The 22,670-nt window shown below is 43.8% G+C and overlaps 2 protein-coding genes and 1 long non-coding RNA gene across 11 annotated transcripts in view; 2 read left to right on the top strand and 1 right to left on the bottom strand.

Annotated features, from left to right (window-relative positions):
- The first annotated feature begins 146 nt into the window (after positions 1-146).
- LOC309535015 (UPF0739 protein C1orf74 homolog) lies at positions 147-5,440 on the top strand. 3 transcript variants are annotated; one of them, XM_082227672.1, is made up of 2 exons: positions 147-518; positions 3,057-5,440. In XM_082227672.1, exon 2 carries the CDS (start codon positions 3,156-3,158, stop codon positions 3,954-3,956), a length of 801 nt encoding a protein of 266 aa, XP_082083798.1. In that variant the 5' UTR covers positions 147-518; positions 3,057-3,155; the 3' UTR covers positions 3,957-5,440. The 3 variants fall into 3 exon arrangements, with proteins under 3 accessions (XP_082083798.1, XP_082083799.1, XP_082083800.1); XM_082227673.1 differs by lacking the exon at positions 147-518 and adding an exon at positions 564-602; XM_082227674.1 differs by lacking the exon at positions 147-518 and adding an exon at positions 1,020-1,040.
- The window catches only part of TRAF3IP3 (TRAF3 interacting protein 3), a 42,389-nt gene continuing 23,727 nt past the window's right edge, over positions 4,009-22,670 (bottom strand). For 4 of the 7 annotated variants that reach the window (XM_082227657.1, XM_082227659.1, XM_082227656.1 and 1 more), the window contains exons 9-16: positions 18,715-18,786; positions 16,533-16,673; positions 13,614-13,751; positions 12,171-12,306; positions 11,257-11,319; positions 9,166-9,290; positions 5,747-5,860; positions 4,009-5,131 (exon numbers count right to left, since the gene is read on the bottom strand). In XM_082227657.1, the coding sequence (XP_082083783.1) occupies positions 5,048-5,131; positions 5,747-5,860; positions 9,166-9,290; positions 11,257-11,319; positions 12,171-12,306; positions 13,614-13,751; positions 16,533-16,673; positions 18,715-18,786 (873 nt within the window). In that variant the 3' untranslated portion in view covers positions 4,009-5,047. Of the gene's footprint in view, positions 5,132-5,746; positions 5,861-9,165; positions 9,291-9,895; positions 10,217-11,256; positions 11,320-12,170; positions 12,307-13,613; positions 13,752-16,532; positions 16,674-18,714; positions 18,787-22,670 lie in introns of those variants that run through there. The other 3 variants (XM_082227655.1, XM_082227654.1, XM_082227660.1) reach the window with 2 other exon arrangements.
- On the top strand, positions 5,858-7,918 carry LOC309535026. The gene is made up of 2 exons (XR_014220979.1): positions 5,858-7,393; positions 7,649-7,918. It is a non-coding gene; the product is annotated as an uncharacterized lncRNA (long non-coding RNA).

Below are 22,670 nucleotides of genomic sequence, written 5' to 3'. Positions count from 1 at the left end.
TCAGCCTGTCCCCAAGCAGTTCTAGTGGAACTTGCAGCAGCCATAAAAAGGGCTTGTTGCAGCGGTGAGAAAACCGCAGCAGTTGCTGCCGGACTCCGACTCCCATCATCCCCAGCCACGCCCAGGATGATGGGAGTTGCAGTCCAGCAACACTTCGGAGGCCACGTTTCCCATTCAGGGAGAGCGACTCGCACGCCCCGAGCCAACCTTCCCAGGCGGAGTCTGCCGGCAGAAGCTCGCCTTGGCTTCTCCTAACTCCCGACTGGCCGGATCTGCACAGCTGGGCGTCTCCTGCTTGCCGCCGGACTCGACCCGGGCAGGTCCGCCAGACCGGCGCTCTGCACATGCCCCGGCAGCGCGTCGACCCGCGGGATGCTGCCTCTTTAAGAGCCGCCGCCTACGCGGACGGTGCCCCTTGCCGCGAACTCAGCGTCCGCCTCCTCCGCTCAGGCGAGGGAAGCGGAAACGCCGCCCGCTCGCCCGGCAGGGCGCATGCTCGGGCTGGAACGGGGCGAGAGGTGAGTGAGGCGCGTGCAGAGGGCGGAGAGGCGGGATACTGGGAGAAGCAGTTGGCCGGCTGCCCGGCGTCGCTTCATGTTCCGGTAGAGGATCCTCCTGTGCACCTGAACTCCGACCCCGGTTGCTCAGGGAACCGAAGGAGATGCAGCATCCCTGTGCAGATAACACGCATAGCCGGATGCTTCATTCACACACGCATTCACACATGCACACTCCCCCCTAGCGGGAAGGGGATGGCGGGCGGGGAAGCACGTTCTGATAAGAGCCCCGAATTTCAGAATTAATAAGTTACCTTCAGGCGTGGTCGCGACTTCAAATTCTTGCAGCTCTTCTCCTTTGCTACAGAAGTTTTATCTTTGGAGATTGCTGGCAAGTTCAACCCCAAGAAGGGGCTGCTTAATTCTGAAAGGCGTTGGGTCTAATAAAATGCTCTGGCTTAATGCACAAGGAGACAAAGCCATGCATTGCAATTGGGCTGCTGCTAGGGCATGCCTCTCTCTAGCTGCGGCTTCTCCTCCCAGGTAACTTTAAAAATTAGAATATAATAGGGCATTAGTGTTGGGACGCGGGTGGCGCTGTGGGTAAAACCTCAGTGCCTAGGACTTGCCAATCGCATGGTCAGCAGTTCAAATCCCCGCAGTGGGGTGAGCTCCCGTCTTTCGGTCCCAGCTCCTGCCCACCTAGCAGTTCGAAAGCACCCCTAAGTGCAAGTAGATAAATAGGTACCGCTTATAGCGGGAAGGTAAATGGCGTTTCCGTGTGCTGCGCTGGTGCTGGCTCGCCAGAGCAGCTTCGTCACGCCGGCCACGTGACCCGGAAGTGTCTCCGGACAGCGCTGGCTCCCGGCCTCTTAAGTGAGATGAGCGTACAACCCTAGAGTCGGACATGACCAGCTCGTACGGGCAGGGGTACCTTTACCTTACCTTTACCTAGGGCATTAGAACTGTAGAATTGGAAGGGACCACAAGGGTCATATACTTTAATAATAACAATAATAATTAATATTTGTATGCTGTCCATCTGCTGGCTTGCCACAGCTGCTCTGGGTGGCTCTCAACAGAATATAACACGATAAAACGCCAAACATTAAAAACTTCCCTAAAGAATCTAGTCCAGCCCCCTGCAACACAGGAATCTTTAACCCAGTGCGGGGCTCGAACCCATGATCTGGAGATTAAGAGTCTCATGCTCCAGCGACTGAGCCATCCAGCCTGTAAAAACACTAATAATTTAAGTGTTTCAGAAGTACAAACTTGAACGACCCGGACCCTGTGATCATCTGAGGCCCTTCTTCGCAGCGTCCCCCGTTAGAGGTCTGGAGGGTGGCAGCAAGAGAAGAGGCATTTGCTGCAGTGGCTTCCTACTTGCAGAATGCTCTCCCCAGGAGGTTCATCTGGTGCCTTAGTTACATAACTTTAGGTGCTAAGCAAAAACATTGCTCTTCTTGCAGGCCTTTGGCTAACTAGACAATCTATGGCCTGTTGAACTGTGTCTGTGGCAGGGGGTATTGTTTTTGTTACTATGTGCTTTTGTGTTTTGATACTACCCTGTCATCCTCATATGAATGGCAGTCCAATAGTACCTCGGGTTAAGTACTTAATTCATTCCGGAGGTCTGTACTTAACCTGAAACTGTTCTTAACCTGAAGCACCACTTTAGCTAATTGGGCCTCCTGCAGCCCCCACGCCGCCGGAGCACTATTTCTGTTCTCATCCTGAAGCAAAGTTCTTAACCTGAAGTACTATTTCTGGGTTAGCGGAGTGTGTAACCTGAAGCGTATGTAACCTGAAGCGTATGTAACCCAAGGTACCACTGTAAAGTTAAAAGATCTAGTTAAAAAAACAAATGGAAGTTCATGTGCCCTGTCCTGTTTATATATGTTATGTGCACTAATTTAATTGTTTCCCCAAGTCCTTATCAACTCTTGAATAGCTTCCAATAGTGGATGTGGCATACTTATCTTTTCCATCGCTGAGACTCCTGACCTCATATTAACAAGAGTCTCTACCCTCCCTTCCCTCCGTCTGTGTCACATGCATATATAATACACGCAGACGGAGGTTAATATTTAACGTTTAATGAAGTAGGCTCTGCTCTAGGAAAGCTTGTTGGTCTTTCAGGCGCCACCACACATTTTTTTGCAGGGGAAGTGAACCCAGAGAATTCAGGTTTTAATGGTGAGATGCCTGTCCAAGTGGTTGATCTTAGGATGAAGTGGTGAATATTTTTATTGGTTGTTCAAAGGTGGGCTGTTTTGCTAGTCCTTGGTTCTGAAGTGGCGCAGAGAGCCTGCGGATGTGGTTTAGTCCTCAATCCCTTTTATAGCCCTTGTTACAGCAAGGCTGATTGATCGGTTTTAATTTTTGTAATACCCATTTTCCACTTACAAGATGCAACTACTGTGGCTTAAATGAGGCCACATGCTCATGAAGCCTGAGTTCTACTATAGTTTCATCACGACACCTTTTTCCTAAAGATAAAAAGTGCACTGGTTGTTGTTACTTAGCTGTATTGATTACTGTGATTTTTATTCCTAGAGCCAGGCTGAAGCAGCTGATGGTTAAAGGCCTGATGCAATGAGGTGATTCAGTTCCCTGAGCAAACCCAGTCTAGGACTTCTACCCGCAGGGTTAAGAATGGCCGAGCCCTTCCCTCAACTCCTCATCGCTGCAGCCCGCCAACACCTCAGAATCGGGAAGAAGAAAGTCTTATCCCGCTCAGCCTCCTTGAATCTCGCTGGCGAGATACTGGCTGTAGCCGCTGGCTTGAAGCCAGCTTTCCTGTATGATTACAATTCTGCTGGGACTTCTCAGATCCTAAGCTACGTTCAGCAGCTTCAGACCATCAATCCGTTTGGATGCCGGCTACACATTCTGAGCATAGCTGAAAATGTTCTGATTGTCAACTTGGGGCTGATGCTGCTGTGGTTGGAGACAATCCTGCTTAAGGACAACATCCCCTTTGTTGACGTTTCTGCTTCCAGGACATGCCCTAGCCTTTGTGATCTGGAAGACGTGGGTCTCATCAAAGGTCACCTGTCAGAGATACTGAATCATATTAAAGCCCAGGCAGCAGACACATCTCAGATGCTTTCCTCCAGTGCGGTCTTTTGCTCAAAGTGGAATCTATGCACTCTCTTTGGTGTCTTGCTGGGCTATCCTGCTGCTTACAGTTTCCCTGTTCAGAAGAGCTTTGACAATTGCCTTTCTCTGACCCCACTGAGGGTCTTCACTGTCCAAGCCACGTTCTGTAAGATAAGCAACGATTTTAGAGTACGCTTTTACTCCTTTAGCATCCCAGATCTCTTGTATCCCGTCATGAAAAGAGGCCTTGACGCGTGGTGCGAAAATCTCAAGGATGCTTTTAAAGCTCAGAAAGACTTTGCAGATCTTTGTATTACAAATGAAGTCGTTGCTCTGGCAGCAGTGGCCTTGTAAATGGGGGCTGCAATCCAGAGGAATGCAGCAATGTTTCCTCACGCCATATTTTGGGGAGTATGACTCACTGCTTAAGAAAAGGAAGTGGGAAAATGGTGCAGCTCTTATTCTGTTGGAGTCAGGGGTAGCCAATACGGTTCCCTCCAGATATTGATGGAATACAGCTCCCATCTTCATTGACAGGAGGCTCCCACTGCAAATTTCTGTGGGTGTCTATACCCGGACTCAGTGTATATATAGGTGGTATATAAAGCTGCATTTGGAAAGCCATCCTGCATTCAGTCTTCTCAAAATGAAGCCTTGTTAACCCCAGCCACAAATATTTCAGCTGTTTGTTTCTTTGTTTTTACCAGTCCCAGCTCCTAGGCTGGGATGGGGAAGCTGCAGTTCTTCAGCTGCTGAACTCCATCTCCCAGCCAGTGTGACTACTGGTACAGTCAAACCTCAGTTGTCGAATGTAATCCGTTCCGGCAGCCCGTTTGGCTTCTGAAATGTTCAACAATCGAGGCGCGGCTTCCGACTGGTTGCAAGAGCTTCCTGCACTCAAGTGGAAGCCATGTCAGATATTTGGCTTCCGAAAAACGTTAGAAAACGAAAGCATTTACTTCTGGGCTTTTGGTGTTTGGGAGCCGAAACGTTCCAAAATGGAGGCGTTCAAGAGCCGAGGTTTGACTGTATAGGATGATGGAAGTTGTAGTTCAATAACATCTGATGGGACATGGGTTCCCCAGCCTTGTCCTACATGGTCAGACAGCACATAGCTGGATTGTAGGTTTTGAGGTTTCCAAAGCTATGGGACAATTGTGTGATGTTTCTATTCAAAACCCTCTGGGGGGTGGATGCATCAGACAGACACTGTACTTTTTGTATTGTAGCCTTTAATTTTTTTTTAATTAAAAAGAATAGAACAGCCAAATGAAGCAACATACAAAGCCAAGCAGTCCAACAAACTCCTTTAGGAGATAGCAAAGTTCAAAATTCTGTAAGAAATTAAAAACATGTTTGATACAAAAATAGTCACTCTCTGTAGACAACTCAGAATGCCCAAATGCAAAAACAGTAACATAAGCAAAACTAAAGGTAGGGTATACTCAGGGTACAAAATTTATTAAGTAGGATACTACAGCTGTTGCCATCACTACCAGGAGGAGAGGAATCCAATGATCCTGCCATCTCTGGGGGGGAAAAAAGAGAAATCTAATAAGATAAACAAACTAGGGTATAATGTGTCTCTGTAATTCCTCCCTCTATTCGATCAGCTACACTTACGTCTCTCCTACACTTCCCTTTTGTATTTTATTCCAACAAAGTCTGTGGTTCTATTTGCATGGAACGGTGATATTAGTGAATTTTTGGGAGTAGAATATTTTCCCCACTTTGCAAAGACAACAAATGAGACTCACTGCATAGATGCTGAAGACTGATTATTCGGAACTTATCAAAAATAAAATACAAGAACTGCTAAAACCCACCACTCTAGTGAACCTGAAAGACTTGCACTTTCCTGTATCTTGCTGGTCCACGATGGTTGTCCTAGCATTATTGTTTGAGTTTGTGCTGAAATCTAAGACCACTGACTCACATTTTGACCTGACATCATGGGTATAGCGGGGAGGGGGGCAGCCGCCCTCCCAAATCAATAAAAATAAAAATACATTGCTAACTCAGTGTTCTGCCCCCCCCCCAACAAAAATCCTGGCTACGCCCATGCCTGACATGGCATGCTCTATCAACAGACTATATCAACAGTATGAGGTAGCACAAAGGGGGCATTCAGAGTGAATTCCTACTTTGGTCTTTTTGCTCTGAGGGTGATTGATCTCATTTCGGCACTGCTGTAACTTGGCAAGGCAGCTGCGGTACTCGTCACTCAGAATCTCTAGGTCACAACGGAGATCTATGCACTGGGCAAGAAAGTAAATAAGTGTTTAGTATGGTTGTTCATTCTGGTTTTTTCAAATGGTTTTGAGGGCAGCAGTTACCAATAAGTTTAGTGTGGTGGCACCTTGAGCATCCCTGATCCTGAATCAGGGTGGTTAGTTCTACTGTCCTAAACCTGGCTTTCCCTCCCACCTTACTTCACAGCACATCTAGGGCTTCCTTCACCATTGGCTAAAAACTTCCTTCTTGTTTCAGGCTATGAATAAGGTTAACGCAGCATGTAATGCCAGAAAATGACATTGAACCTGAATGACTTCTAGTTCCTATAAATGTTATTGTGAATGAAGTGTATTGATACAAGTCTTCCTATCCTGATGAACAGGCATGGGGTTGAATTCAACAAAGTCATTGCACGAGCAGAACAACTTCTGCAAGTAAACTTTCCCCTGTAAACCCCTGCCTGTTTTCTCCCCCATCCCTCCAGAGCAAGTTTGGGGTCCGTGTGCAGGGAGAGGGGAGAGGGGGAGTTTGCATTCCATGAGCAGAGACCTTTCCATTTGCACAATCGCTTTGTGGGATTCAATCCATGGTCTTCAAAAAGCATTCATTGTCAGCTGCTATTCATACAATTTCCCCTAAGAAAGAAATGATATCCGGTCTCTCCCCCTGACTCCAAGGCCTAGCAAACAGTGGGGTTTGCTGTTTCTACATTAACATTTGAACATGCATAGTGCAATTGGGTGTGATGTCCTGTGAAGATGGTTCATGTGCCTTTGACATCACATTTAGTTCAGAATTTTGGAGAATGCCACACATGTGCATCTATTTGTAGAAACTTTGGTTTGAAAAATCTGGAGTTTCTAGTTATTGTGAAGCCTTTATTTTTAATAGCCTGAGTCTGTCCCTTGTTTTGTGTTTTTAGCTCTCAAAGCCAATCCATACAAGCATTCAAAATAGGCACCAGAGAGCCACCTGAACAAACTGTTATCTGCTGGCTGTCCACAACCAGCTAGTCAATAGTATGCGGCTGCCATCCTGGGCAATATTTTTGCATGCTGTGTGCAGGATTTCAAAATGATTACAGATGGTCACATGAATCAGCAGTGATTTGTTTTCTTCAGGCTGACGTGTCGTAAGGAATCACCATTTGGAAGTCTGCACGTAAGATGTTTGCCTGCTTTTTTTGTTTGGTTGCTGTTCCGTACACGTCCAGGAGGATGCTTCTTCCAAAACAGAAAGAAAACTTACACTGGATGTGGGTCATTTAGGATGAGCTCTGACTGAGAGGAACATTGCTATGAATATTCATTTCACTGGATAGCTCATTTGGTTAGAGTGTGGTGCTATTAACACCAAGGTTGCAGGTTTGATCCCCATAGGGGACAGCTGCATATTTGTGCATTGCAGGGGGTTGGACTAGATGATCCTCAGGGTCCCTTCCAACTCTACAGTTCTATTTCTATAAAGCACAGAAACAACAATAACCTCTAAAAGCATCTAAGTCACCATTCAAATGTCCCTTCTGCTCTCTTGTCACACAAGTTGCATGTACAGTGGTGCCCCGCAAGACGGATGCCTTGCAAGACGAAAAACTCGCTAGACGAAAGGGTTTTCCGTTTTTGTGTTGCTTCGCTAGACGAATTTCCCTATGGGCTTGCTTTGCAAGACGAAAACGTCTTGCGCTTTTTTCTTAAAGCCGCTTGAAGAGGCGCAGTTGCGACGGACCGTGCTTCGCAAGACGAAAAACATCGCAAGACGAAAAGACTCGCGGAACGAATTCTTTTCGTCTTGCGAGGCACCACTGTACTCAGAAAATACTCTGTTCCAGAAGGAAGCAATGATCTCATGAAGAAAATGTTCAGAACATGTAAAGACTCTTGGAGAATGACTCCCAGCAGGATACGGAATATTTGCCCACAATCAAAATCTAACGAGGGCTAGAATGTCCATTGTTCATATGCCTACAGCCTGTAATTAAAACTCCCACCTTTTGTGTGCCATAGATTTACACTGCTAATAAAATATTTTACAATTGTGAACAGATCCTTCTAAGAATCTTTTAATAAAATTGTAAACTTGTATATTTTTTGTTTCCTTGAACTATGGAATGCACGCTGTTTCAAAACTCCGGATATGCAGGTAACAGGCTTTCCTGTGTCTCCCTTACCTTTTGGCATGTTGCTTAGAGCAGTGTTAGAAACTGAGATATAAAAGCTAGGAGCTAAGTTATGGGCACAAAAAATGGAATGTCTAGGCACACTTTTTTATAAAAATACAAAGCTGAAAATGAATCAGCTGCAGCTAAAATATTGTGTTCATCTTTTACATGGTCTAGTCCTTCCCTTGCCCACCCCCCTAATATTCGTATGAGGCTTCAGAGAGTAGCTATAAGTGGGGAGGCAGAAAAAGGTCCTCCTTTCCTTCCACTCTGCAGTTTTAATCTGAAACCTTGGCTTCAGTTCTGCACCCAGAGCTCAGAAACTGCTCGTGCTAATGAAATTCCCTGTCGCAAAGTGTTCCCAGAACAATGGGAGTTTCGAACACTGGCTTAGAACCAAACTAGATGTGAGTGCAGTAGATTTAAATATGTTTAAATCTGGGGTATCCAATCGCAAGAGCAAAAGGAGGATGGAGGTAAAGTGTGTTAAATCCTCATGTACCTGCAGCACAATCCATGTAGTCTGCATACTCCCAATGCTTTCCAACTAACCACAGGTGAGTCTGGCTGGGAGAAAGGCAGTGGGGGCAGGGAACAGCAAGCAGAGGGAAGGTTCTTACTCAATACCTGAGTGCCTCTTTTGTTGATAAACCCAGAATGCCACCACCTTGTATTGCATTCAACTAAGTTATACTCTAAGTAGCTCCAAAGAAATAAATAAACCGATGTTAGTCATTCCATTAACTTCAGTGGACCTACTCTGGCATTGAGTACTACTGTGATTTAACACAGAGGTTTGTCACTACCATGTCCAGTTCAAATGGGGACAGGAAAACTGAGGCCTGGGGGCCAAATTTGGGCTATAGGCTGGGGAAAGTCCTGCAGATTGAATAGAACACTCGTTCAGTGTTAACGTCTGAATGCAGATGCAACCAATGGGAAAAAGTGGCTGAAAGCAAGCCTTTCAAATCAATGTGCTTATTTATTTATTTTTTTTAATGAGTTTTCAGCCGTCTGGTTATCAGGTATGCACACTGAAATGATGCACACATAGCAGGTATCTGTTGCCATCCAGAGTTTTCGGATCTGCATTGGAAGGCATTTGAAAATAGCAGTTAATCTCCCAATGAGATCCTTTAATCTCATTAGCTGCTTGAGTCACTTCCTCACCTCTTTTTCCTTAGCTGCAAGCTGGGATGTCCTCTTTTGCAGCTGGTCCTCCAGGCTGCTTTCTCTCCCCCCTTCGTGGTCTTTGGACTGTTTGGTTCTGGCTGAGCTGAGTCCAGACCTGCTAGCTACAGAACAAAATGGATACTTTCACAATTCCCTGAGCTATCTGGGAATCTCAGCAGGCATCACAGCACCAATGTGCTCTCCTCTGTTTATACTTCATAGTTTAATTTTTTAAAATAAAAAAATCAGCAAAGCTGGACATCTCTCCCGAAACCTTATACTGTATTGTATAAAACATTAATGTCTCACATCGAGTGTAACAGATCTGGAGAAAAAAACCACTGAGCCTAGAGCTTGCCGATCAGAAGGTCAGTGGTTCGAATCCCCACGACAGGGTGAGCTCCTGTTGCTCAATCCCTGCTGCTGCCAACGTAGCAGTTCGAAAGCACGTCAAAGTGCAAGTAGATAAATAGGTACCGCTCCGGCAGGAAGGTAAACAGCATTTCTGTGCACTGCTCTGGTTTGCCAGAAGCTGCTTAGTCATGCTGACCACATGACCCGGAAGCTGTACGCCGGCTCCCTCAGCTAGTAAAGCGAGATAAGCGCCGCAACCCCAGAGTCGTCCGTGACTAGACCTAACGGTCAGGGGTCCCTTTACCTTTATGTAACCCAAGAAAATCTTTAATAAAAACTACTTTGAAAAACAAAAACAAAGTGGACATCAATGTTTGAGCAAAAATCATTTATTGTACAAGAAGCTTGCTCCAATAAAAGCTTGCTCCAATAGATACAGCTTCATGCCAACAGAGGAGAAAACTTCTAACAGTTTGATATATTTTTCAAGCAGCCTTTTGCAGACCAGTAACAATACACACTATGTGGAATGCTTCTATTTGTGATTCTTAATCTGAGGGCACACATAAAACTAGAGTCTAGATGGTTCTTAGAGTACCAGTCACAAAATCCCAGATGCCCAGAAGTCCCACTATTAGTTTAGATGAGTTCTTTGCATCTCATCTTCATGAACTGGACTGATTCTGCATCCCATCTGCAAATGGAAGAAACCAGAGCAGATCATAATGCAGAATGTTTGCATGAACCAATTGCTTCTCTCTTTCCACACTGCTTTTCTGTCTCCAACACTCGATTCAGTTATTCACGAACAATTCAAACAGTTGCAAAGGTGTTGCAAACAGTTGCAGACAGCATAGACTGTACTGGTGCTGTAACAACCCCTACTTAGTCTAAAGGACAAGCAGGGAACCAGCACACACTGAAACCACCTGTGCACTTATTATGGTGGGTTAGGTGCACATCCTTAAATAACTTGCCACCTTATTCTGCCAGCAGGTATTTTGGACTTGACTTGGGACTGGAAAAAATGGCCATCAGTTGCTCCAAAAGTAGATCTGTTGAAACCCTGAGCAATGCTGTCCCTTTTATGCTTTTGGTAATCAAGTAACCACGGAGTTCTGAGAAATTAAATAAAATCTCTTGATCTTTGGTAGTTTGAATCATCAAATGTGTGCACTTCACAATTTATGTTTGAGGACAGCTGGCTCCTTTGCAAGTAGGAGTTTACATGGGAGCACAAATCTCAGCTATTTTTGCAAAGATCAATGCATACAACATTTTCCTGCCTGTGCACCACATGTTCAAATGCTCCGTGTGGTATACAAGAGAAGTACATGTTATTTGCCAACATGGGAGTTGTGGTCATATGCAAAAATCCTCTTGCACAAAGCATCCTTCATGATGTCATCCCTTACTGGGCACCCTTTCAATGACACAACCTATTATTAAACATAATCAGAAAACTATTGCCACATTCAGATGTACAGCTGGCAACACCCCCTTCCTGTCCCTCTCCACAAGTGACTGTAGCAAAGGAAAACAGCTGTAAAAATTGGAGTATACAGTAATTATCTCTGTACTCTCAAATATTTACACTTTTATAGGAACCAAATCAATTATACCCAGAGGGATTTTAAATAGGGCTATTATACCATGAAGCACAATGTGTGAACGCTCTGTTTGTGGTCCTGCATGTTCACTGTTAATTTCTTTGGATCGATGTGATTTACTTACTGTGCAAATGTTTAATTGTTGCCTCCAGCTGTAGCTTATCTCTTTCTTCACTTCGCAGCTTGCCTGAAATTAACAAAACCATTCAGGAACAACACAGTTGACGCCATGCAGGGCTTTTCCTTCTCCCAAACAGCAGTATTTGCCACCAGAGGTCAGAGTTGTATTCAGGTGGGACATGCTCTAGCCCACTGAAATTGAGGGGTCAGCACTACACTGTGGTTTTGCAATTTGTAAATGTTTTGCTTTTACTGAAACTATAGGAATAAAAAATGTGTTATTGCCGCTGCTCAGATGGGGAAAACAGATCTACACATTATATACCTTGTTTGGTATTCCTCAAGCAGCTCCCAGCACAAACAGAAATAGGGTCCACGTTTCCCAAAAAGTTATTTTTTTCCTGAGGAAGTGACCTGACTTTGACTTCTTGTACATTGCCTGAATATATTTTACATGGCAGGCTGTATATGCATATTCAAAACAAAAAATAAATACCCACACGTTCAGGGAGGTATGCAGTACAATCATCCATATGACTGAATGCATACAGAGAATTGCTTGCTCACAAGCATCTCTAGCCCAGCATGTAGAAAGCTAGGACTTTTGGTAAGAAGTATCCTCAGTCTAGCTTGCAAGCTAGACATCAGACTCATCTTTCAGACAAGCAATCTGCCCATTCAGAGGAGGTACAGCTGTAAATGAGGGCTGTGCCACTTGCTTCTCACCAACATCTGAATCAGATCCTTCCCCCTAGAAATAACTGACTGAAACCTAACAGTTGACACTATACTCAAAACAGCAGGTTAGTTCTAAGAGTCATGTATTTATTTATTTTTGGAAACCTGTAACTTTTCATTTTCCTGCTCTGCCTAAGACCCAGATCAGTCAGCATCAAATCTCCTGTTTCCTCTACATACCTTCCAGTACACTGAGACACTCAATTGTGACCTTGTAGTCTTCCTGCAGATTATTAATTCTGGAATAGAGCTGGGCACGTTCAGTCTCAGAGCTCTGCAGGGCTTGGTGTAGCTGAAAGTTCTGGTTGTCGGACCACTGCAGGTAGCAAACAGCAGCAATAACAAGGAACTGGTTAGCAAAGAAATAACTAGAGAAAGGCTTGTGGGAATTCTTGTGGCGTGGTGAGGAGGAGCCACTTACCTGACATTCCAGCAGGTGAGCAGCTGCTGCTCACCAGGAGAGAGATGGGAAAAGGAGCAAGGTGGTGAGTGGGGGGACGGTGTGGTGCAAGCGCAGCAACAGGAGCCCCAAACTGGCCTCCTGTACTGGCATAATGAGTCACTGTTCTCAGCACAGCAGCTATGAACCGGACCATCAGGTTCAGGATGAGGTCTAACATGGGCCCAGGATGCTTAAAGGATCATTGTCTCCCATCCTTCATCCTGTCTGCTCCATAAGATCAAAAGGAGAGGCCATTCTCTGTGTCGCAACTAGGATATGGGTATGGCTGACAACAAGAGATAAGACCTTTTCAGGGACTGCTGCACCGACGCTTTGGAATACCATAAAATGCAGATGGCCCCTTCTCTAGTTGTTGTTTTAGGATGCTAATTTTTGGGTTTTGTGTGATGCTTTTGCCTGCTAAGCAGGGGGCTTTTCCCCCAGCTTGAACACACCTCTCTAGGCTGCTGTGGTGGGCTCTCTCTCTAAAAAAAAGGTCAACAAGTTCCTGCACCTCTTTTTCTAGAAAAAAAGCTCTGTTGCTAAGTATTATCTGAGGCCATTTTTATCAGTGATCTCTGTTTCTGTTTTTAATGTATTGTGATTTTTAATGGTTGTAAGCTGTCCTGAGAGGTGCATGGGCATTAAAAGGGCAGGACAGGGGTAATATAAGTTGAGCCGTAAATATGTATAACAACTATCCATTGCGCATATTCGGGCCTCAAGCACATAATCTGCCTGTGAATAGAGAATTATGCACCTTTCCCAGTCATTATACATAGTCACCAACAGGTCTTCAGAAATGTACATATTGTTTTATATGTAGATTATATTTTCCAATAAAATATCAATATTGATTTTTTTAAAAAAACACACACATATCAACTGAAATTTGTACAGTCTCCATTCATTACGCATGCTATCAACAGGCCCTGGGAAATATGCATATCTGCACTGAATTTTGTACATTCTCCAGCCAACACGTATAATCCCCAGCAGGCTTTGGGGAATGTGCATTTCTCAGCAACAATTTGTTCATTCTCTGGCCATGAGTCACCCTCTCAAGAATCCTGTGATGTTAGCTATTATTATTCCCATTTTAAATTCTGACTTTGAGAACTGATTGCCAGACTTGCTGCTGTGCAAGGGAAGGTGGTCTCACAGAAGGACAAGGAAGCTACCTGAAGTTTGTTCTCCAGGACATGAAGATTGTTTTCCAGTTCAATGTGCTTGTCAGTCAGCTGGCTCCAGTCTTCGTTTAATGTGTTGTAGTGTTCTTTCCAGAGGGCACAGTCTTCTTCTGCAACGGCTAGGGCTCTCTAGGAAGAACATGGTCACATGTAAGGGGGAAAGTCAACAAGCATGCCTTTTCGAGAGCGACAAAGGGAGCAGGTGGCGTGGATAAAGCAAGCTATGATCTCCATGAATTGGGATTGGAACTCAAGAGGTCAGCTGTGTCAGGTGGCAGGACTAGAGCCAACAGGTGGAAATGGCACGGAAACAAAACTCCCTAACAGTGTCCCAGGAGGAGCTGGGCTCTCTTTGTTGAGGGAATTTAAGAGGTTAGGAGGCTCTCAGGCATGCTGTAGTTCCAGGCTAGCTGAGGGTCTAAGGGCCACACTGTCTCATTCTGGCCTCGCCACAGGCCATAGGTCAGGAGTGGGGGTGGCCACAAAGTGTATGTGGTTAACTCACAGTCTTGTACATACATGCACAGAGCACAAGTCTCTCTCACACAGAGGCAGGCACAGAGCTCCTCTTCTGATTGATACAGATCAACAGAGGAGCAGGGGAAAGCTTTCCTTCCCATCTTAGCACTGGTCAGGGCCCATCCTAACACCACAATATCATTGGCCACAGATTCCGCTACTGCAGGCAAAATTGGTGGCTGTATCTCCATACTAGCCCACAGGCCTCCAGTTAACCACCCCTAATGTAGGAGTGCATTGAGCAGGGACTTGGGCTAAATTAGCTCCATGATTCTGTGATTCAACCTGGTGTAGATGGAAAACACCACATTCATTATAACACAATGGAACTTCCCTTCCATCGCTTCTGCCCCTCCCAAAAAAATGTTCCTGGGGTTTTCCAAGAGGGCAGAGAAGTTCTGTCATGCAACTCAATTTTCGTCTTCTTTCTGTCTGCATTTATTTGCTTGTGTCACAATAACTGATCTGTCCCTGAGATTTATGGATGTGGATACCTTAGGCTAACCTTAATCCTCTCCCCACTGCTGTTTTCCTTCAAGATGTGTGCTATTAAAGGGAGCTTCAGGCATTTGCTATTTTCAAATTTACTTCCAGAAATACTATCTGGCAACCTCAGAAGCAAGAGGGGAATCATCATCACCAGACACATTGCCCCCACTTCTCTGCAGCAAAGCAGCAGTTGATATTTCTGCCTGAAGGAGGGCTGAATGAAACAAAAGCTCAAACATTTCAGTCAACAGATCTTGCTCCACTAGCAATCTTCTATTTTATGCCATATAGCTTTCCATATGGTGCCATCTAGTGGGGATGTGAAGGGCCAATCCAGATAATACATTTAATATTTGATCACATTTATGTATCCTTCATTTTTCCCCAAAACAAATAGCCCAAGCAGGTCCCCAAAGTGGACTAGGACAATGTGGAGGAAGGAAGCAAAGTCTTCCCTTATACCAAAGGTAGCCAATGTGGTTCCCTCATATATTTTTTTCTTGGACTGTAACTCCCATCAGCCAATCATGAGAAATGGTAGAGAGTGATGGGAGTTGTAGTCCAAAAAATAAAAATCTGGAGGGAACCACATTACAATCCCTGCTCTATATGATACTTTACCAATGAAAAATTACCCTCTAAAAGTGCTGTAGAAAATAGCTGCTCCAAAGGGCAAGAGGGATGAGGCCTTTTTCTCTTTCTGAGATGTTGCATGAGGAATAGGTTAACATTCCTCCCCATGTGGCTGCTGGACAACCAGTTTTCAAAGACATAAAATAAAAGGTCTGCAATGTGGCCAGTCACTGTCCACATGTGTGTTTGTGTTAGTTATTATGTCGGGCCTATTTGGGATCTGTAGAATACTGAAGCTTTGCTGAAAATTAATTCAAATGATTGATAAATGGATTCATTTATTAATGTGGGATTTTATTTAGAGCTTTTCTCTCCTTTGTGCAGTATTGTAGACTGCTAACAGAACATTTAAAAATAAGTACTGTAAGATGCCTTGGTTGTGTTCACAGTCCTGTTTACTGTGCACACATCATTCCAAACACTGGGTTTTTAATCCATGTTCACACCAAGTTATCCAAAATGCATTTGCATCCTGTACAGTGGTACCTCGGAAGTCGAACAGAATCCATTCTGGAAGTCCATTCAGCTTCCAAAATGTTTGGGCTTGTAGCGTTCAGGAACCAAAACATTTGACTTGCAAGGCGTTCGGGATCCAAGGTATGACTGTACCTTGTTTAAAAAATGCTGGTGTTTGATGCATTGTTTCTCAAACCAGATTCACAATGACTGGAGTCCTTAAGCCTATGAAATACATCCGAAAACCCAAACAACTTAAGTACACTCTAAGGAGGTAATACGAACACACCCCTTGTTGGAGCTTTAGGCAGAGAAAAAGTAGCAGAGGTGAGATCTGAGCCAGAGAATGCCTGATTGGCTCAAGTCTTTTAGTAAGCATACTGCACCAGCTTAATACTTTCTGAAGGTACATAATTAACCACCCACCACAGAAAGACATGTGGCTGCTTTGCAGAATTGTTACACGTTACCTGAAATAACCCCCTTGTACATGGCGTGGGGTAATAACATGCTTAGCAGGGTAAAGGAGAGCCTGTGGAAGTTGGTGTAGTGAAGGCAGGCAAAATCCCCACCATGCTCTTTCAATTGAGCAATGTGGTTAAGGTTATGCTTCAGGCAGACCTGACCACAATGATGCAGCCAAGTGGTTATTGTCAGCAACTGTGCTCCAAAAACACACCTCTCACATTGCTCTGGAGCTTCAGCCTTGTACTGAATGCACAACAAAATTCCCGCATGTATGTAAAGATGGAGCATGTTGTGTAAATTGCTGCCCAATCCTGTCCTTGTTCCAGGCTGAAATTCCACACCTACCTGGGCATTCTGGAGCTGCCCTTCCACCTGCAGTTTCTCCTCAAGGAGTTTCTGAAGAGACTCTTTCGCTTTCAGCTCATAGTTCTGCTTTTGATCTTCCATCTCCAGCAGAATCCTCTTTAAGCTCCACTTTGAGTGACTCTAAACAAACAAATGGAGAACTGAAGAATGATGCCCAATTTAAAAATATTAAAACCAATACAACCCATAGTTCACCAAAGTAGACAACATGCCCTGGAATTTTATCACACTGGGCAATTATTAAACCCATTTGCTATAAAATGTGGATGTGCACACACTCCCATTTACGCCGCCATTAAGAAGCAGAGGTTCTCCGTTTAATTGGATCTTTAATTGGTTTTAAAGTACAGTGGACCCTCGAGTTACGTACCACTCTGGATACATAACTTTCGGGTTGTGAATGCGGCAAACCCAGAACTGTATACTTCCGGGTTTTGCCACACACACATATGTAGAAGTGCTCTGTGTGCCGCACGCATGTGCAGAAACACTCTGTGCGCTGTCTGCGTGCAGAAGCAGCGCCTCCAATTACGGACTTTTCAGGTTAAGTACAGAACCCCGGTGTGAATTTAATTCGTATCCGGAGGGTTCACTATCCCAGCACATGATGGAAAAGGGTTGCAACATCATACTGCGGAATATACCAAAGGTATATTCAAAGGTTTGAATTGAGATAAGATTTTCTTTGGCCTGAGACGGTTGGGGAGAGGGAAACCCATGGTTTGTTTATTCTAAGCTTCTTTTATATATTATATATTCTTTCATATGATTCAGCAACCCTCTCCAGAATATAATATAATATATTTATAAGTGAGGAAGGGACATTGGAGTAATACTGATATTAACAAGGAAAAATGGAAACCGTGTGTGATCTGAAATGAAGGAGGGCGAGGGGAAGCTCAAGTATGACTATGTTGGAAAGACCATGTAATTCCCCTTACCTCCATTTAAAAACAATAGACAAGGAAAAAGAGACTGATATTTGTGTGTGCTACTGACAGAATATAATCTAAGATAAAGTTTAATTGGGCCATAAATCTCTTGCTGGAAGGAAAAGAATTTGGGGGCTATGATTAGAATGCCACAGAGATTGGAAAGTTGGAAAGGAGATTTGCGACATGTTTTGCTAATGATACAGAATTGTTTCGAGCAGACTGTTGCCTGTTCTGAGACATCAAAGCAAGGGAAGGAGAGATAAGAGCTCTGAGAAACTTCAAGATTCAGTTCCGCCCCAAGCCATGATGGGAGAAAACAACAGCTAGGAAGTGAAAGAGACAACACCATATATGGACAGAAGGAATCTCCAAGGACATAACAGTTTTCACACACAGGGCAGAATAAAAGATAATAGTTTGAGTTCCTCACTTGAAGTTTTATAAATTTATATATTGTAACATCACGAATGGAAATCATTAATTATATAGTAGCTGTTGACTAAGGGATTATTATAATAAGTGAAATGTAACTGTCATTAATTAAGATTATGGAAAGCAGTGATATAAGATCGGAAATGCACCCAAACCACCATGCGGGGAGCCACTTTAACAAAAATGTATTAATTGGAAGTTGATTGGTATTTTGATAATTGTATTGTTATAATTTGGCTATTATTGGGGGTATATTGTAAAACAAATTTTTAAAAAGGGGGGGAGAGAAAAAAAGGTTGCCCACTTGTGTTCTAGAGCATAGCAATGTTATACTGTTTTTAACATTTGATTGGGAGCTGCCCAGAGTGGCTGGGGAAACTCAGCCAGATGGGTGTGGTATAAATAATAAATTATTATTATTAATTATTATTTATTATTATTATTATTTCAACAGAGTTGTAATCTCCATGAGGGAGTCAAGTAGGTCACGCCCAAGCACTCATCTCTGAAACACAGAGCAGCCCCAAGAATGCAAAGACTGGCCACTCCTGGCATAATTATGAAAATTCTCTCAGAGGAGAGAAACAGTCCTTCTTTTCTGAGCCAAAGATGATTACATTATATTATAATAATTATATATTTATTTATACCCCACTTTCCCCCCTGACAGGGACTCAATGAGGCTGACATATAAAACAGGAACAGCTAAAAACATTTTTAATTTTTTTAAAAAACAACAACCACCAAACATTTATAGAATTGAAACAATGTTAAAACTATTAAGAATATGTTACCTGGGTGCAAGTCTGCAATTGATTCTCCAGGGCACTCAGCCTGCACTTGAGTTTGTCTTCATTTAGCTGACCCTAAGAGCAGGGCAGGGGAAAGGTTGGAATTTTACATCCTCAACTTCCAAAGATTTGTCTAACAAACAAAAGAAAAAGAAAAAGAACCCACGTCCCCATATCCCTGTGCCCTGGTTCACTCATGTTTTCCAGAGTTGTTGTTGTTGTTGTTGTTGTTTTGCAAAATATGAGCAATTCAACTGAAATAATGGCAGTCTGGAAATGCCTCTCATCTCCAGCACTCCCTAGTTATTTGTATCTATGCATCTTATCACTGTCTTATTGAGAGTGACTTGGTGCATCACAGAACAGGGTTCCTGGACCTTTCGTAGTTGGGTGGAAGCCATCTCTTGTGCTGAGGAGAACATTTCAATAGGTGCTGCTTTCCTCACCACTGCAGAGCTCTGTCATGACAAGGCGTACCTTCCAGAATCTCCTCTTCTAGACACCTACCTAGCAAAGTACTGCACACCAAACCTGAGTGGGGCATTTCTTAATATGCATGCGATTAAGCACAAAAACGGTGGCTCAGATCCCTAGGAAATGCCTCTGTGCATTAATCCAATGTGCAAAATGGCTGAAAATCTGCTTTCCAAAGAGCAATGCTTAAAATTAATGGAGCTGGGACTTCCGGTTCCGGTCGCGGACGGCGAGGAAGCGCGGAAAGCCACGCTAAGGGTTTTCCGAGTATCTGGGAGATAAGGGGGTGTCGCAAGGGCACTGCGCCCCCCAAAAAAGCGAAAGCCCAGGGGGGGAACCCCTGGGGGAAGGTTTCCCGGCGGCGCAGAGCGGCTTTTTACATCCGTGGGTCCTCCCCCCTTCGGTGGAGAGGAGAGACAGGGCGGAGCCGCAGGCGCATAATAGGGAAGCACCGTCTCCGAGCTACGATGCCTCAAGCTTCCACCGAAAAAGGCGACGAACCACCACAAGCTTAAAAACGGAATCCTCATCGTTGCTGGACTCAAAATAACAGTGAAGAGAAGGAGTATAGATGGGTGAGTCCGGGTAGTAATTGTTTTTTTTATATGGTCCCCACCCGACGGAGAGCAAAAATGGCGCAGGCTCAGAGAACCGCAGTTAGTAAGAAAGCAGAATAACTCACAACAACCGAACTGTGTATGCTCAGAAGGAGGAGGGTTATTTTTTCTTTCCATTGACTAAACTAAATGAACGAACTGAACTTTCGTTTATAGAAAGTTTAAAGACTGTTTGCCTAAGTGACGTGCATCTTCGTTAGGAATTTGGCGTGGACTTACGAACGGATATATTCGGACGTTTATTTCGGAATATTGCTTTAGTTTTGTTTTCTTCGGTGACTTTTTACTGGCAGTCTAGTGGGCATATACAGCAGTCAACGGAATAAACTTAAGAGGACAGGAGAAGTCCAGAAGGGGGAAGAGACAAACTTAACATGGTCACCCCCTGAAGAGACTTACTGCTGAGAGTTTGCAAGGATTATTGACTAAGGACTGCCTCCGCTTTCCTTCTTCACTTACTTAAGATATATGGGACTTTTTGGGCCGATGTAAGAGCGTGCTGTACGATATAAAGGAAGTTAAAGACGGATAACTATTTGTATTAGACGCAACAAACCCCCCCCCATCCCCTGGTGATTTAGAGTGATTGTTACCTATGGTTTTTTGTACACCTGTTTATACCCCCCCATTTGTTTGGTCTCTACCCTCCCCCCCCCAGCTAACCCAGTAATAGCTCAGCTCTCTGCACAACTATTGCCATATCTCTTTACCTGCCTCCCTTATTGACTTCTCTTTTACTTATCTTGTAAAGCTTACATAAATAACCCATTTGCCCCCCCACCCTTTTGCCTCCCCATACTTACCTCTCGGACAACCCCCCTGATATTTTGGTACCCCGAAGATATGGGGCTTTGTTAAGCTCTGGGTACTTCGTTTGGGAATATGTTGGGATTTTGATGGCACTGTTCTGTGCAACTAAACAGCCTATTTGGGACGGACGCATAGAGGGGAATAAGGAGATTGTGAGCCCATAAAGGGAGAGAATTAGCCTTGAAAAGCCTAACGAATAATCAGGATTAAAAATGCAGGGGAAGAATGGGAAAAGGGGAGGAGGAACACCAGGTGAAAGGAAAATATCTAGACAGGAAGAAATTAAAGATCTGGATTTTTTGTGGTTAAAAATCAAGGAGGAGCTTAAGCAGAACGAAAATAGTATAGAAAATAAATTAGAGGAAATGCAAGAGAGGATAGACAAAAGAATAGAGGGAGCCATAGGAGAGCTTGGAAAGAAAGTCCAAGAGCTAACGGTTAAAGCAAAGACATTTGAGGAATCTAACAAAAAAATTCAAAAAGATATGAGAGAACAGAAAAGGGAGACAGAGAAAATGAAGGAGGAGATGCGAGAGCTGAACAAATCACAGGAGCAGATATGGGACAATATAGCGATGACTGAACTGCGACAAAGACAAATGCACTTAAAATTTAGAGGTATAGAGGAAGAAACGAAAGAGAACATTAAAGAAAAAATAATCTCCGAATTAGCAAACTGGTTAGAGATTAAAGAAGAGGAAGTCGCGTACACGATAGAAAACGCCTTTAGGATTAAAATGAGAACACACCAGAACAAAACCAGGAAACCCATAGGGGATTGCCTAGTGATGTTTAACTCAATAGGAATGAGGAACTTGATACTTAAAACAAGTTACCATAAAAAACTAATAATAGGCGGTAGACCAATAATTGTCCTGAAAGAGATCCCGGTCAGGTTATTACGTAAGAGGGAAGGTTATAGACACATAATAGGTGTCCTGAGAAGGAACAACATTCAATATAGATGGGAATTCCCTGAGGGAATCGCCTTCTTTTTTAAGGACAAGAGATTTAAACTGACCAGCTCACTAGAGGTAGAGAAGTTCCTGAGAAGATACGAGAAGGAGCTTACCAAAAAGGAAAATGGAATATCAGATAGGAAGGATGTTAGGGAGGGAGGAGGTGGGGGAGGGGGGAGGGTGAGGTTACAGAGAGGGGAGGGGGAGGGAGAAGGAGAGGAGGAGGAGGGGGAAAGTATAGCGGAAGGGGAAGAAACAGAGGAAGAGGAAGAAACAAAGAACTGAAAATCGGATATAAACGCTACGCTTTCCTAAATAATGTCTTTAACTTTTTTAACATGGAATGTTAACGGTCTAAATGAGAAAGCAAAAAGAAATAAAATAGTGAAAGTTTTGAAAAATAAAAAATGTGATGTGGTGTGCTGCCAGGAGACCCACGTGGCCAAAAAACACAAACATATATTGATTAATAAAAAGCTGGGAAAGGAGTTTATTAACTCAGAGGTGAATAAAAAGAGAGGGTTGGTCATCTATGTTAAAGAGAAATTGGAACCTAAAATAATATGTAAAGATGAGGAAGGGAGGATCCTAGGGATCCAAATTACCCACCAAGGGGAAAGATTCAATGTAGTATCGATATATGCCCCCAATACAAACAAAACTGAGTTCTTTAAAAAACTGGAACAAATAATATTAGAATTAGAAAATTATAAACAAATTTTACTAGGGGACTTGAATGGAGTCCCGGAACCAAATATTGACAGAAGTGAAAAAAGAAGGAAAGGGAAGCAGGGGAAACTTACAAAAACCTTTGACGATCTCCAAGAAAATTTAGATTTAGTAGACATTTGGAGATATAAAAACCCTACAGGGAAACAGTTTACCCATTTCTCTGGAGTACACCAGAGCTGGGGTAGAATAGACCAGATCTGGGTCTCCAGGGAGCTTTTGCTGAGAACGGGGAGGTGTACAATAGAGCCCAGAACACTATCGGACCATAATCCAATTTTTTTGGAAATAAAAGGCACCGCACCAGGCCCATACAGATGGAGAATGAACGATTATTTACTGGAACAGGATGAGATTACTGATAAGGCAA

Source organism: Podarcis vaucheri, assembly GCF_965113315.1.
Source record: "Podarcis vaucheri genome assembly, chromosome: 6".
Taxonomy (NCBI): Eukaryota; Metazoa; Chordata; class Lepidosauria; order Squamata; family Lacertidae; genus Podarcis; species Podarcis vaucheri.
The sequence above is the reverse complement of the archived record's forward strand: the minus strand, read 5'-3'. Positions and strand labels throughout refer to the sequence as shown.

What these genes read in the sequence shown, in the direction of transcription:
- LOC309535015 (XM_082227672.1), top strand. Translation starts at nt 3,156, where the DNA reads ATGGCCGAGCCCTTCCCTCAACTCCTCATCGCTGCAGCCCGCCAACAC.